This window comes from Vidua chalybeata, chromosome 4 (assembly GCF_026979565.1).
Source record: "Vidua chalybeata isolate OUT-0048 chromosome 4, bVidCha1 merged haplotype, whole genome shotgun sequence".
Classification (NCBI taxonomy): Eukaryota; Metazoa; Chordata; class Aves; order Passeriformes; family Viduidae; genus Vidua; species Vidua chalybeata.
Genome location: NC_071533.1, coordinates 64,541,505 through 64,557,442, shown reverse-complemented (window position 1 = coordinate 64,557,442; position 15,938 = coordinate 64,541,505). Strand labels below are relative to the sequence as shown.

At 48.9% G+C, this 15,938-nt stretch overlaps 1 protein-coding gene across 1 annotated transcript in view; it reads left to right on the top strand.

The window, feature by feature from the left end:
* Positions 1–14,246, top strand: part of NAT8L (N-acetyltransferase 8 like) — a 32,758-nt gene extending 18,512 nt beyond the window's left edge. The window contains exon 3 of the mRNA XM_053941619.1: positions 6,916–14,246. Coding sequence (XP_053797594.1) covers positions 6,916–7,283 — 368 coding nt within the window. The 3' untranslated portion in view covers positions 7,284–14,246. The remainder of the gene's footprint in view (positions 1–6,915) is intronic.
* Positions 14,247–15,938: the final 1,692 nt, after the last annotated feature.

Below are 15,938 nucleotides of genomic sequence, written 5' to 3'. Positions count from 1 at the left end.
CCTTTGCAGCAGGTGCTGCTGCTCCAGGTTTATCAGCACTGGCATGGTGCAGCATATACCACTCTGAATGCAGAAGCGGTTTGGGGTTTGCACTGGTGCTTAGGGCAGCAGTTGTCTGCAGTCCAAAACTCCATCACCCTGTCTGTCATTTCATGCTCAGGTTTATCAGTTCAGAGGCCAACTCTGAGCTCCTGTCTCCTGGGGCAGTTTGAGACCCACTGCTGTGGTGGATTGGGGTCACAGTGTTTCTGGTAGCAAATGTCCATGGATCTGCCCTGTGAGTGTGTTGCAGACTGAATGCTGGATGTCACTGTCATCCCACTGATTCCCTGCTGCTTGCAACTCTGGAGGCTTTGGCTGAGCTTTGGGGTTGTTGCAAGTACCTTCAGCCCTTGGGAACAACACAGGCAAAAGGTAGCAAGGATGGAAAAGAAGGTAGATGGAGAAGCAGATGAACTGGCTGCTCAGAACCAAACCATCCATCTCTTTTCATGCTTTGTAGGTGATCTCATTGCCTGCTGCCCAGATGCTCCATGAATCAAGGGATGTCACCCACCCTCAGCATATAGATGCACTGCCCTGTACTCTTCCAGCTGGGAATTATTTATGACAGGGCAATGTGTCCTACAGTGGTAGATTGTGGGGTAATTTATGGGGAGGAAGGTGTCCCACAGCATTTCTCATTTCATGCATGAATCATTCCTGTGTCCCTGACATATTTTGCTCCCCCACACCTGGGCCTTGTCTGGTGCAGAGGGATGCTCATGGATGTCAGGAGTGTTGGAGTCAGGATCTCTTGCATCTCACCCAGTTTTCATAGCCACAAACTACACAAAAATGCTGTTATTTTGTAGGACCCCTCCAGGAATGCCTTTTAATGAAGTCAAGTGTAGAGTTACTAGCAGAACTTGTGGGAGCTGTCATGCAGCCCTACTTGAAGCCAAGGGAAACTAGAAAGGTGGAAAGGAGAGAAACTCAACACATGGGAAAGATGGAGGTAAGGAGGGATCATAGGATAATGGCATGCCTCATAAACACAGATATAAATCCCTCCCCATCCTGGCTAGCTGAGCAGCTGTAGTCAGTGACAGGGACAGCTGCTGCCTGTCCTTGGTTGGTCCCTGCACCCAGGCTGGCTGTGTCTGGCTGGGTGGCAGCCGATGGATGTGCCATGTCTGTGCCCTCCCGCTGGCAGCATTCACATCCCAGCAGCCAAGCTGTCCCCAGAAGAGCCTTCTTTCTCCCTTGATGCTGATGTAACTCGGCTGTTCTGCCCTGTGTTTCACCAAGGATGAAGGGGAAGGACGAGGGAGTGTTGCCTCAAGTGCTGGATGGTTCCTCTTCTCCTTCTTCAAGACCCAGACAGGATAAAAGAGCAGGAATTTAAGCGACATCAGCAATACACAGCCAGCTTTGGGCTAGAGACTCTGTCCACTTGCTGCCATGTACTGCTTGTCTCTCTTAAAGTGATGTATGTAAATAGTGCTGGCAGGAGGAGAGCCCAGACACTGAACTTTGGGGCTTTTTTAACAGGTTATTGGTGCATAGGTAAAAACAGCTCTCACTTGGTCCAGATTCCCTCTGTACTGCCCTGCTTGGACCACACCTGCTTAGCACAAAGAGCTGCTATTCTGGCTAAAATCACACCAAAAGAAGGCACAGCAGGCTGAACAAGTGACTGCAAGGGCAAGTACTTGAAGCTCCAAGATGTGACAGCATGTTGTGCCTCCTCTGTGCAGGTGTTTCTGTGTGGTGGTGTCACACCAGGCTGTGCTGCAGTCAGGGGTTGCAGGGAGGAGTCAGGGAGCATTTGGATCTCTGGGGATGAGCAAGCCTGTCACTCTTGGCAAGCCTTTATGTAGGTGTATTAAGAGCATGGAACACAGGCAATTGCAGACCCTGTCCTATGGGAAGCACAGAAATGATTTTGAGCTTTTTGGTATTTGATTTTTTTTCCTTCCCTTTGCCCCTTCATAGCAGCCTGGGGAAAAGTGGAGGAGAGGGGTTTGCCCTGTGCAGGATGCTTTCCTGCCTCTGCTGTAAGGATGAAGAGGAGCTGGTCCTGTCCTGGTGGGTTCCCAGCAGTGGTGATGAAAACTGCCAGTCCCCTCATCTGGGGACATCACCTGTGACAGCTTTGAGCCAGCAGGGGAACAAAATTGAAAGTCACAATCTCTGCTTGAAGGGATATTTTCTTCAGAAGTTGCATTTCTAGAAGTCTGTCTAGAAATTACATTCCAAGCCTCTAAGAATTAATGAGAGCTCAGCTACATAGATAGCAGTGCCACCCCTAAAGAAAAAGAGAGAAGACTGGCATGCCTCTGGGTAAGATTTCCATACTTGCCCTGTGCTGAGCTTCCAAGGAAAACTCCTTCCCACAGGGATGCATCCATGCAAAATTAGCACCAACAGCCAGTGGTGGCTGCAGGAGCTGCTCAGTCCTCTCCCAGCCCTAAGGAAAACAGGGATAGGTTTTACCTGCCTCAGCCCTCACTCCATAGTGTGCAGGTGCTGGGCACTAGGGAGCACCCAAGTGTGAGTTCAGGAAGTTTTTCAATGTATTTGAAAAGTATGTGGAAGACAGAGCTTTGTCTTTTCAGAGGAACACAATTCTGGGGCTTGGGCTAGTGGCCCCTGCATGCTGAGGGCTTAAGAAAGCTGTTGGATCCTGCAACAGTCAGTCATGTGGGACTCATGCTGGTGAGGAAGGCTGATGTCCCTGTCCCCCCTCCCTTCTAGCAGTACTCTGCTATTGCTTTTGGCTCCAGTCTTTCCACCCATCCACCCACCGGCCTTTTATTCATCAAAAGGTGTAGAAGAATTTGCAGCAAAAATAAATGAATTTATTTTCACCCACCATCCATCCTCGTCGGCTGCGTGGGGGAGAGCTGTGCAGCTCATGACAGTGGGGGAGGGTGGGAGAGGAGGCTTGCAGGCACAGCCGGAGGATTGCATGGCATCCTTGGCAGGAGTGGAGGCTATGTGGCCAGCGTGGTGCCAGCGCTGCGGGGACATCCTTGGGATGTGGTGTCAGCAGCGGTGTGTGGACTCTGAGGGCAGCCCCATGCCGTGGGAGATGGGTGGATGGATTAAAAGAATATCCTCTTTGGTCTTCAAAAGCTGGGAACCATCCTTAAATTTAGAGCAGAATGACAGTGCCATCTTGTGTGCTTTCAGGCCTTGGGTGCCATCAGCTGAGGATCCTTGCTGTGAAGCATGGGCAAGCCGAAATCATGTTCCTTGGCATGCACATCATAGCCATTCAGCCTTTTTCATAGGTGTGTGCATCACAAGGTGTTTTTTTTATTATATGGTTTGGGTTGGAAGAGAGCTTTAAAGACCATCTCATTTCATCCCCTCTGCCGTGGGCAGGGACATCTTCCACCAGACCAAGTTGCTCAGAACCCCATCTAACCTGGCCTTGAACACTTCCAGGGGTGGGGCAGCCACAGCTTCTCTGGGCAGCCTGTGCCAGTAGCTCACCACCCTCATGGTAAAAAAAAAAATTCTTTCTTTTTTGTATCTTTTGTCTGTGATGTGAGTTCCTGATGTCAAGATTGTGTGGTGAGGCAGCAAGCTGAGAAAGTGGAGAGAGCTAAGGAAGGTGGTAGTGAGTTTTCCATGGCTGCTTCTCACTTCTGCTTTTGGCAGCCCAGAAGGAGTCAGGAGGGAGTGCTTGATGTTTGGCTGGGAACAGCTAGGGCCTCTAGAAAGTGCCTCCAGTGCTTCAGAGTGGTGTTCCCAGGGCAGCTGTGGTTAAATGCAAGACATCCATGAAGAACAGATCCTGGAGTCAGCTGCAAGGGCTTTGGGTGACCACAGTGATGAGTTGGCAGAAGGTGGAGGCAAGTGAGGGTGAAGGCAAAGACAGAGATGCTGCCATTAGATGAGTATCTGGAAGGGCAGGGAGAGTTGTAGTTGTCAGGGTCTGTGTTTATCTTTGCAGCAGTGATTATTTTCAGATAGCATGTGAGAGAGTAAAACGTCAGCTCCTGCTAATAATAGCGCTGCAAACAAGGCTGTTGCTCATTACTGACAGCTGAGATGAAGTTAGTTTTGTTTCATCCTAGGTATGAAAAAGTGCAAAAACAAGCTGTGCTCTGAATTGATACCCTCAGTCCAGAAAAGGTCAGGAGGAAAACATTTCCCAACCCTGCAGTGCAAGGTGGTTTTTCTAGGGTGCTGCCACCCTGCTCCAGAGTTAAGTGCTGCTGGAAGAATGGATATGGTGAGGAGCTGCAGCTGGCTGGCATTGTGGAAAATGTGGAATCACAGGATATGATAGTTTGGGTTGGAAAGGACCTTTAGAGGTCATCTAGTTGAGTCTGGGTAAAAAGCAATCTAAGGACCTTCAGCGTTCCTGCTGTGAAACTGGAAGGTTTTCCCAGAGGAGAGGAAGTCCCAGCCCAGGGTCAGCAGCATGTGGTGTGATCCCAAGACAGCTTTCAGTGGCAAGTCCCCATCTGAATGTAACATAGCTGCCTGCAGGAGGGATTTGACAACCCCATGGGGGAAAGCTGTTCCTGGGCTTGTAGCCACCTTTGGGAACTTGAGGTGTCTTTAGTAGCCTGGAGGAACTGGCTGCTGGTGATCCTTGGAGCAGACACAGACATGAGGAGGACAGCAGGGTAGAAGTCTTGGGGACTGATGGCACTGGTGTAAAGGAGAGCTGAATACAACTCTCATTGTTTGAGCAGATGTGTCCTGTCTATGGCTAATTATAAGTGTTGTGTGCACAAAACACACTGGGACATGTGCCAGATACTGTTTCTTTTTGTGTTGAACTCAAAATCATTGTAATTAAGCTTTAAAATTTTAAGTAAAAACTAACAAGGAGTGCAGGTTTGCTGTCATGCTGCTTGCAATTGGGTCCAGCCCCTGCTGGGATTGGACAGGTGTGGGAATATGGAGAGGGTGGTTAGAAGGGCTGGGAATGTGAAAGGTTTGGTGGCTCTGTGGTAGTGGGTATGTCCAGGTTTGGGTTTTAAATATTCAGAATAACTCAAAGTACCAGAAACGTGCCATTTTACAAATGTGGGAAGTGTTGCTGAGCGAGCTTTAGCAGCCTCTCAGGTTTGGTGGGCACAGAGAAGAGGTGCTTGCTAAGAAGAGAAAATAAGGAATAAAAGTGGGAAGCAGTCATGGAAGCAATTGTGTAACCTCGGGTTGAGAGGAACCTAGGTTGTTTCTCTGGTTTGAGGGGAAATGAGGCAGACTTGCTGAAGAAGCAGCTCCAGGAGGAGTTGCCATGGATGGGGCTGGATGAGGGGGATGTGATGACTGTGCCACCAGCTGCAGCCCAGTGGACACCAGTTGATAAATGCTTCATGGCACTTTTGGGGGCTGCCCCAGGAGTGGAGCCCCAGGGAAGCCTCCCACCCCTGCTCCCCAAGTGTGGAGCCTTCCTCACTTGGTGAGGTTCCTTCCTGAACCTCCTTTTTGGAACTACACTACAGGAGTGGTTGCCATGCCTGTAGGGTGAGGATCACTGTGGCTCTTAGGTTCAGTGTGCTCGCCGTGCGGCCAGAGGTGTGATGGATGGGCTGAGGAGTGAACTGGGCTCAGCCACCACGTGATGAGCACTTTAAAACCAGCAGTGAGCTCTCTACCCTGCAATTTGTATGCAGAGGGAGGGTGGCTGCTTGGTTTCAGTGCTTGTAGGTGTTCGTCTGGGGTCGTGTCTGAATAAATCACGTTCTGAGATCCAAGTGAGTGCTGGGGAACAAGTCACGCTGACAGCGCAGCAGCAGAGCAGAGACATCTTCACTGCTCATGATAAATGGGTCAAGATGGGCCCTGGTGGTTTAAAAATTAGCTGTTGACCTAGATAGCAGCAGCATGATGACTTGCTCACAGTGGGAACAAGAGAGAGTGTCGCTGGAGCTGCACATTCCTCTGAATGCGAGGATGAGCCCAGTGTGCTGAGGTGAACCTGGGCTAGTTCCCTTCCCCTTGTTTGTAGCCAGCTTTTCCTTGGAAGCTGACCTGTGCCACAGGGAAGCAGGGAAGACCTTGGCTATCTCTTTCGGATGGCTTCGTGGTGTCACAATGTGCATTTTTCCTACAGCAGCTGCAAAGGCACCTCCCACCACCACACTGTGCTTTGCTCTCCTCCAGTGACAAAGTATACTGAGTTGTCTTACTCATGTGTCCCCTGGTTTTTCAGGAGGGGTGGTCCTTTGCCCCCCTGAGCACCCCCTCGGGCTGCATAACTCTGGTCTTACAGAGATGTGCCAAGCATTTGGGTCAGAACAGTTGGTAGGGTTGGTGCAGAAGATGGAGCTGCTGTCCAAGGCAGGTTCTCTTCTGCTTAGCAGCTGGGAAGAAGGCCATTGTCTGGACTATGGGTTTCTCCCGTCATGGGGTCTTCTTCCTCTGGATGAAGACATATTGCTCCAGAGCACTGAAAGTCAGTGCTTTTCATCTGGGCAAGAGACCTCTCAGTGCCCATGGTTGGCTGCTGTATTGAATAGTGGCTTTCTTGAGTGATAATTAAGCAACTGGTCAGGCCACATCTTGAGTACTGTGTCCAGTTCTGGGCCCCTCAACTTAGGAAGGATGCTGAGATGTCCAGAGAAGGGCAACAAGGCTGGTGAACGGTCTGGAGCACAAGTTCTGCAAGGAGCATACGAGGGAGCTGGGGCTGTTCAAGCTGGAGAAAAGGAGGTTCATGGGAGACCTTCTTATTTTCTACAATTGCCTGACAGGAGGTTGTAGCCCCTGTGCATTTTCCGTGGGAAAACAATATTTCCTTCACGCTGTCAGGGAAAAAGAGTGTTTGGTCCTTGTTTATGGAGGTCATTAGTCCCCACATGTGACGTGGTTTTGGACCCCAGGCCCTGCTCCCAGATATGTGTTTGGCAATGGGCCCTTGTCCATCGGGGGTGACTACATGTGCTGCTTTATGTCCCACAGGCTCCTGCTTCTGGGTTGCCGTCCTGGACGGCAACGTGGTGGGGATCGTGGCAGCACGGGGCAACGAGGAAGACAACACCGTGGAGCTTCGCCGCATGTCTGTTGATTCCAACTACCGCGGCAAAGGGATCGCCAAGGCCCTGGGCCGCAAAGTGCTGGAGTTCGCCATGCTCAACAACTACTCCTCTGTTGTGCTGGGAACCACGGCCGTGAAGATGGCAGCCCACAAGCTCTATGAGTCCTTGGGGTTCAAGCACGTGGGTGTCGTCGAACATTATGCCCTGCCAGGGATGACACGCTCCTTACTGGAGAGAATGTTTTTCCAGGTCCGCTACCACCGCTACCGCCTGCAGCTGCGGGAAGAATAAAAAACTCCCCCACCAACCAAAACAAAAAAAAAAAAGTATTTTTTCCCCCTTCCTCCCCATTCAAAAATAATAAATTATCCTTCTATTTCTCATCACCATTGATTTGCCAATTTTGGGTTAGAGTTTTTGTACCCTCACGTCACGTTTTGGTTTGCTCCGTTCAGCTCGATGGGCCGGCCGAGCAGCGCCCCTTCCTCGCATGCTGTAGGTGGTGGTGCTGGGAGTCCTGCAACCCAGCGGGGCGGAGCGGAGCAGCGGCCTCTCCTTCCCAGGTACCTCTGTAAAGCACAGAAACTTACTGCAAAATAGTACAACTGCTCTGGTGTACATAGTCCTCTCCTTTTCCAGGTGTAAGATAACATAGTGATGCATTCATAATAGTGCAGAAATATTACTTGAATGCAGTTTTCAGTATTTCTCGCACCAGTAAGTAGAATATGCATTCCTCTTACCGTAATCTACTGGTTAATAGTTTTCAGAGAAAAGGTGGGGGGTACACCCTACCCCTCCGCCCCAACCTGCTTGCTACAATGCATGAAGAGGAAAGCGCGTGCACGCACTCAAACACATCGCACTGCCACCACGGCACTGGTGTTGCACTTTTTTTGGATGTGCCTCATTCTGCCAAATGTCTGAGAGACCCCGGGTGCATCCGGTAACCACGACTCCGCTCCGCCTCCCCTCCTTCCTACGCCAGCACAGACTCGGACCGGCTGAACTGAGCCCCATTGTACCATAGTGTGATGTTAAGATCAAACCTAAGTATCTCCTGCGCTGTTCCGTAGCCACGCGTAACCTGCAGTCCTGGGCCAGACTCCGCATGTGCGTTGGACTTTCTCTTTGCTGCCTTTTGGGTTTTTTTTGTTTGTTTTCATCTTATTTTTAAGGGTTATTTTTTTGTTGTTGTTGTTATTTTTAGTTTTGGCTTTTGCTGAATGGTGTCGTTGAGGCGTAATGGAGGCTGCAGTTCCTATGGCAACACATTTGCACATTAATGTGCGCACCAAATCTCACCACTTCAGAGAAGCAACGTGTGACAGATAATAGCATTTTGGGGAGCACCAGGGTGGGGGGGAGCGTACTTATTATCTTAACCAGCTGCTTGTTTGATAAATGTAGATGGCCTCACTGCAGCCTTCCATCAAAGGTAATTAACTGCTTTAATGATGTCAGATTTGTGAATTGTACAATGCAAAAGCAATGCAAAGCAGATTCGGCATGTGTCTGTACCCGGTATGTATGTACAGTGCCTGCCAACTAAAGAATAACCAAGACTACAGCTTCTTCTAGCCTGAGATATCAACTTTTATAACTTATTTAAACAAATAGCAACTTTGCATGAATTACATCTTGGGGAAAAAGAAGACTGGTAGGTTTTAATTTTTAAAGCGTGGTATCAGAAGTATTACAGAAAACCATTTCTGGCTGCACTTAATTTCAGGTGGGTAGAGGGGTTTGGCTCTGCTAGTACATTTAAAGGGGAAACCCCTTTATTTACTGGGAAAAACAATTATTATTTTATGAAGTATTATGCGTGTGGTGAGGGGGGAAACCCTCCCACCTCATCACAATGAAGTTGGTGAAGGGGTAGAGCATGTGTTAACCACGCTTGCAAATACAATGGAAGAGTCGGCAGGAGAGCTGTGGAAGGAAGGAGCCTTGGGGTGTGGGGAGAGGACAGGGGGCCCTGGGGCACGTGGGGGGACAGACAGCACCGACCTCGGACATGGGGTGCTGTCTGTCCCACTCCTACCAGGAGCTGCCCTTTCCTCTCCAGCCAGAAGCTTTCCCAGCACTGAGATGTGGCTGGCGAAGCTGATGGAGAGCAGAGGGCAGGGGGCTCAGCCCATCCCTGCAAGGGCCATGGGCCAGGCACTGATGCTGGGGATGGAGGAGCCGCTTGGCACAGCCCCAGTTGCCCTTTCATTGCTTGGCTTGGGCTCAGTCCAGCCTGTGAGGAGCTGGCGGGGCAGAGTCCCAGCATGTGTTCCAGCAATAAGGGGGTGGTGAGGATGGTGAAGGACACTGTAGCAAGAGACCATGAGTTTAATAAACAAAATTTCTCTATGGGGCACTATATTTTTAAAAGTCTTTCTATGCTGTACATTTCTCCTGAAGCTGAAATAATGTACTGTTGGTATGGGTTCTTGTATAGTGTACAGAAATTGGCAGAATATTTTCTTGCTGCATTCAGTGATTTATTAACCGAAGTAAAACAGACAAATAAGTGTTAGCAAAAGTTGAAAGAAAAAACACAAAAGTTTGTGCCTTTTTTAGTTTATTTTTCTGTTGCTATATAATCACTGCACTAAAACCTTTCCAGGAGGGTAAAAGAAAAAAACAAAAAGCAAAAACTAGTCTCTTAATAAGGGAGGAATATGTAAAGTCTAAATTGAGCATTAACTTTTTTTATTAGGCTATTTAATTAAACTAATGTTGCTGGTTTTATTTGATACCTGTGCCTTTGAAATAAAACTCCACATCCTGTCAGAAAATCCAAACCTGGAATAAATCCCACCAGATCCCACAGACACAGAAGTACCATCAGGTTTACCAGTATTTTCTTCTAAAACGTGTAAACTTTGACTGATGATATTACAGTATCTGATTGTAATACCTGTTGAGTTTCCTGGGGAAGAGGTGCTTTGGGAAGGTGTGACTTTGGGGGTGCTGTCTGCATTCCTCCCCAACACACAGAAATGCACTGATAAGGATTGAGTTTTTGCCACTTGGCCAGTAGCTGCCAAGAAAATTTATTCCCTTAATGCTTCTGCCAGTTGCTTTGTGACCAGGCTTTTTGGAAGAAATCCAGCTGGTTGCTCCCAGCTCTCTGCCCAGAACAGCTTGTTTCTGAAGGAAAGGGCTGGCTGCCAAATAGGCTGGGATTTGCTCTCCTTGGAAGATGGCGCAGGCTGCCAGAGCTGCATCCCTGGTAGAAGCACTGGGACAGGGGTGCACAACCTCCTGTGTTGTTGCTGCTCTCCCACCCAGAGCTGCCAGGGTTGGGCTTAAAAGCACCACATGATGCTGTTGTTCTGTCTGCATTTATGGGAAGTTTCCCATGCAGGGCTCTGGGGACAGGAGTGCTGGGTTCTGGACCGTGCCAGGCTCACCTGCTGCCAGGGAAGTGTGTGGGCAGACTGTGGTGCAGCTCACAGGGTGACATGTTGAGGTTGAGCTGCCTTTGGCAGATCCATCCATCTGCTCTGCACTGGTTTAAACAGCTTGGAAAAGGTCAGCACAGCCCTTTCTCTGGGCCTGAGCATCATCTCCTGACTCTCCCCATCCCAGATCAGTGGCTGGGTGGGTGAGGAGCAGCACAAGGTGGTTGTGGGCTTGGTCCCAAGCAGAAGAGGTGATGGTCTGGACCTACTGCCAGTCCTTGAGTCTTGATTCCAACAGAGACCCACATCAGTGTGAGATGGGAGGGGATTTTCCTGATTTATTTTGGGGGGTTCTCTTTCCAAGGACAACATTGGCAGGAGTGTGAGGAAGAGTGGAGCATGTCTTGAGTTTGAGCCCAAGGTTGGTAAATGTGGTGATCAAGTAAGACCAGTTCAGATTTAGGTGGAGGATGTTTTAGACATGTGAAGGCACTTCCCACAGCAGCTCCTACTCTGCAGTGCAGGTGGGCTGTCACAGCCCCTGCCCTCGTGCTGCCTGCAGAGATGCAGTTTCCTCACCTGGTTGCTCTCTCCTTAGAGTGGGGCTTTTTGTGCTAATCCCTGTGCACAAGACACTGCTCAAGTGTCCTTTGCTTGGAGGGCCTTGGGACAGAGCCCTTGCTCCCTGAGGAAAGCACTAGGTCTCATGTCCAAAAGTTAAAAAAAAAACAAAAACCAGGAAAGAAGGGAAAATTTGCATTACTGTGGCTGAGGTCCACAGCCTTGGGATTGCCCCAGCCCTCCAGCACAGCCTGGGCCAATCCCTGTGGAGTGAGTGGAAGCTCCCTCCACGTCCTAAGCAAACTGGCATCTCAAGCACCTGTCATATTTGGCAATAAGCTCTCTGGGAAGCTTGGCCCCTAAACAGATCCAGGCTGATAATGCTAAGCAATCAAACCAACAAAGAAAGTGGTTTCTAGTCTAACTTGAAACCCTTAAATTTGTATTTGTTGTAAAATCATGCTGTGTTTTCCCTCGGTGAAGCAGACAGCACCTGCAAGATTCTTAGGAATGGCAACTGTGTCTCTGCTGGGAGATGCAGAAAAGTCCAGGGCACTGCCATCAGTGGAAAGCTGTTCTTTTCCCATCCCTCTGTCTCTATGTGGGATGCTATCTCTGAGAAGCCTTTACCTTTCTCCAGAAGTGATCCTGCTTCTTGGGCCTGTGCATGGGTACAGCCTGCAGGACTCATTTCAGAATTGCCTGTCAGCAAGTGCAGGGGGCAAATGACCCTGGGGACATCTGTCCCCAGAGCTGGGACCTAGGGTCATTTTGCCTCTGTGTTCCTCCCCATGGGAAATGAGGATGATTCTTCGCGTTGTGATGTCAGAATTTAAGAGTCCCTGGGTAGGGGAGGCAGGACTAAGGGCCAGCAGTGGCTGTTGGGGTTGGGATGTGCCTGGTGGGGTGCTGGTTCTGCACACCTGCAGCAGGAGCAGAAAGTGTTTGGTGCCAGGGGTGTCTTGGGCCCTGTCCTTGCTGTGGCCAACTGGAAGAACAGAAAGTCCCACGGTCAGAATTCCCAAGGGAACTGTGGCTTTGCAGAACCTTGTCCCAATCCTTGCTGCTGCTGTTGCTCACTGATCCACACCTGTATGTGATGCAGGTTTGCTGTCTTTTAATTTGCCAGATTTGCTGGCTGAGGTGTAAATGGATAGAAACTGCAGGGACTTCCAAACTGCCAAACACACCAAGGCAGGAACCAGCTCTGGTTACCTCTGAATTAACAATCTCACTTTGGGTGTGCTGGGGCCTGTTTCACTGGTGCTGGTGTGATGCTCTAGGTATGCACTCTACTTAAAGCTTAATAAGGGCATTTTAATTGGACACTAACTGGACTCTTGCAGTGGAATATACTGTACCACATAAAGGAAATGAAGTAATGCTAAGTCTTAAGTAAGCTTTAAAATGCAAAAGGAAAATTTTGGTTTTTTCTCTCTCAAAATAGATCCACATAGAATCTTGAGGAAAGATTGGTGTGCTCTTGCATCCCTCAGTCCTAGGGACTACGCAACAGAGCTTATTCCACTAACCTGCTACCTGAATGGTGCTTGGGTGTATGTTTCATAGAAAATAAATCAGGAGATTAATTTGAATAACTGAGAGTTTAGTCAAAACACAGTATTGTTTAAAATAATAAGCTCCAAGTCAGCATTTGGAGTTTGACCACAGTTAAAATCACTGTTCAGTGCTGTCTTTGTAATGCACAATGATCACCTGTGGGAGAGAACATGCTTTTAACATCTAAATAGTAGAAGACAGACCTAGTGAGACCAAGAGCATAACAAATACATAATGCAACTGTAAATTTATTTACAAGTAACACATTTGAATGCAGAAGCAGCTACTCCTATGTAAGTGCAATGAACTTACAGCTAATATTGTTTCTGATTTCTTTTCCTCCAAAGCTTAATCCTTTTGCCTCGTAATATGTATATTTGATTTTTTAAAATGTAATTAGGTTTAACAAAGCATCAGTTGCTTTGTGAGTTGTACTTATGATTGTGCTGGGCAGTTAGCTTTAAGCAGTTTGTGTGCTTGTGTTATTTTATTAAAGCAAAAGTCTTCTTGAGACAAATGCAGTAAAGGAAAAAAATAATATTTTGGTAGTGTTAAGCAGATGTGTGGTATGTATTTGGAAAATGTCCAATGTCAGTTAAAAAAAAACCCAACAAACAAACAGGCTAAATTGCTTCCCAGAACTGCTCATGTTTAAGGCAGTGGCTTACTCGCTCACGCCTAAATAAGAAACTTGGATTCCCCCAAACAGCCTCTTACTCTGCATCTCCTCACCGTTGTACAAGACCAATGTGAAATGAGTCTTGTGTTTTCTATGTTCAGCATAGTATGTACTGTACTCTGTAACGGGAAGTGGCTACAAGTCCTCAAAGAAAAACAAACATATTCTAAAACAGCAATAATTACCACTGTAAAGCAAAAGAGCACGTGGGGGAGAGCCCAGGGAGATAGTTAATGAAGGTGATGCTGTTAGGAGCACACTGGCAGCAGTGTGTTCCTAAGGGGTGCTGTTGCACCTGGGGAGCAGGATTAAGTACTCGGGAAGGCCACCACTCTCTGGAACTGGGTGTCACCTTGGCAGAGAACCTGCCCGTGTGGGGTCCCTAGAGCTGAGTCATTGTGAGCCCTTATGCACTGCAGGCTTTTCACCACAGTTAGGGGTGAGTTATTGCAAATACCATTCCTGGTGAGAGAGACAGATATAAGGAAGAGCTGTCAGAGTCACACAGAGGAAGGCAAACACTTATTGCCACAGTCTTGTACCCCAGCATGCCCTGCTGCTGCACTTCTGGGCTCAGCAATGGCAGAAGAGAGAATCAATTACTCTCATTTTCTGTGGAGGGAAGCAGGAGTCAGCTCTGTTGGAAGGCTGTTTGCATACCATCAAGGCAGCAACACAAACCGTTCCCCAGGCGTGGCAGGTGTAATGATGTGTGCAAGTTATCCCCTGGTGTGCTTCAGGCTTTTGAGCTCCAGCCTCCACAGCGTGACCCCGCTGCAGCGAGGTGTCTCCGGGAGCCAGCCAGCTCTCCAGGGACAGCAGGGTGTCCCCAGGCAGGGGCAGGCCAGGTGCTCTGGACAAATGACTTGTAGGTACTTAAGTTCTGTTCCTGATGGCCGCTGTAACTGTGAAAATTAACCAGACCTGCTGTGATAAATTTGGTTATATAAGGTTTATTTGGTTAATTTTTTATAAGTGAAAACTGAAAAGATGAAAGAGAATTGTAATATGAAAGCAACTGCTGTAAATAATGTACGAATGAATAAAATCTAAAACTTATGTCAGTTTTTTCCTAAACTGTATTGCTGTCAAGTTACTGATGTGTAGATGGTGCCTGCATCTTTTCCAGCTCCCCAGCTCCAGATGGGCAGACAGCACTCATTCCTGCTTCCGTTGATAACAGGGATATCTCTTTGTGCCTCATCTTGTCCTTAGGTTGTATTTCCATGCTATTGCAGCTCATACTGCCATGTCCAGAAGCTGCACACAGTGGAGACAGCTCTGCCATGGGACCTGGCCTGGCCCTGGCCACCAGGCCTAGGGCTACCACTGGCCAGCTGCCTGGTTGAGCACTCAGCCCAAATACCCCCAGAGATCAGAGGTGGTCCTGAGGAATGTGCCACTGGAGCAGAGGACAAAACAAACCCACACAGTGTCTATTGTCTACCACCAAGGCCATAAGGTGATGGAGAGAGTGTTACTGAGGAGGATACTTTCATGGTGGGGGTGCCTCCTGGGGGCTCCCCAAGCCACACAGGCCCCTTTTTCTTCCCTACACCTGTGCATTACCTCAGGTAGAAACCAGCATCAGAGGGCTGTTCCCCACTGTTTGTTTGTGAAACCTGCACAAGGATATTTCTGGCCACCTCTGGAGCACCTCTGTGAGGCCAAGAATCACTGACCTCCCTTTGAGGGGTGGGGAATGGGGCTCCAGCCTCCAGTCGCAATTAGATACACTTGAAATAAACTGATTGCTGATGAAACATCCTCTGGGGGTGTCTGTTCCTGAAAACCAGTTCCTGGTGGCAGGTATAAATGCTGCAGGAGTGCCCTGCCAGCCAGCAGCTGAGGGACACCTACCCAGCAACACCCCCCTGGCAGCCTGGCTCTGGATCCTGCAGGCAGCACCCCCAGGGCCATCACCCCTCCAGCAGTGCAGCTGGGGCTTTGGGATGTGCAGGGTTATCTAGCTGAGCAGTCAGGCAGTGATGTGGAGCATAAAGTTAATGCCTTTGCCCTGTGGGTCTGGCCTCTGTCACTTCCCTGCCCTCTCCAGAGGTGCAGACCCTGATAGCAGTATCTCACTCAGAGGAGGTGAACACAAAACACCTTCTGGGACTGATAGCAATGTGTTCTGGGGTTTGGCCTGGGGGCAGAACAGCTGTAAAATCATGCATGTGCACAGGCTTTATTTTATATCAGAGCTAACCAAAAAAACACCTCCACCCTTAAAACTGCTTTGGTGAAATAACAGAAAAGTGGCAACACAAGCTGAGTTGGTTTTAGAAGCTGCTGCAGTGTGGGTGTGCTGTGTGCCTTAAAGCACCTCAATTGACTGCTAAGTGGGTTCAAATTCTCCACTAACCAGCCACATATCCCTGTCCTGGCCTCTTTCATCCTTCATGGTGAATTGCTTTGGATAAAAAAAATTAGAATTAATGGAGACAAGGACTCTGCCTCTATGCCCTGTGTTCCAGGCACATATCTCGTGCTCTGGAGGAGACAGGACCTCGTGATCCCTTTCCCTGTTGCTCCCAGCACAGCCACCATCTACGTACACCTTGAGGCCTCCTAGAAAGACAAAGCAAAGCAGCAGCACGGGCCCACTCCAGGCTGTCCCCTCTGCCATAAGCATGGCCTCCCATCAGGGGTTTGGCACTCCCCAAAAGAAAGGAAGAAGGTTGAGGCTGGAACCAGGCAGGGAGGACCCCAGGTCTACCAGCTGAGAACATCCAGCCCACAAAACTGCTT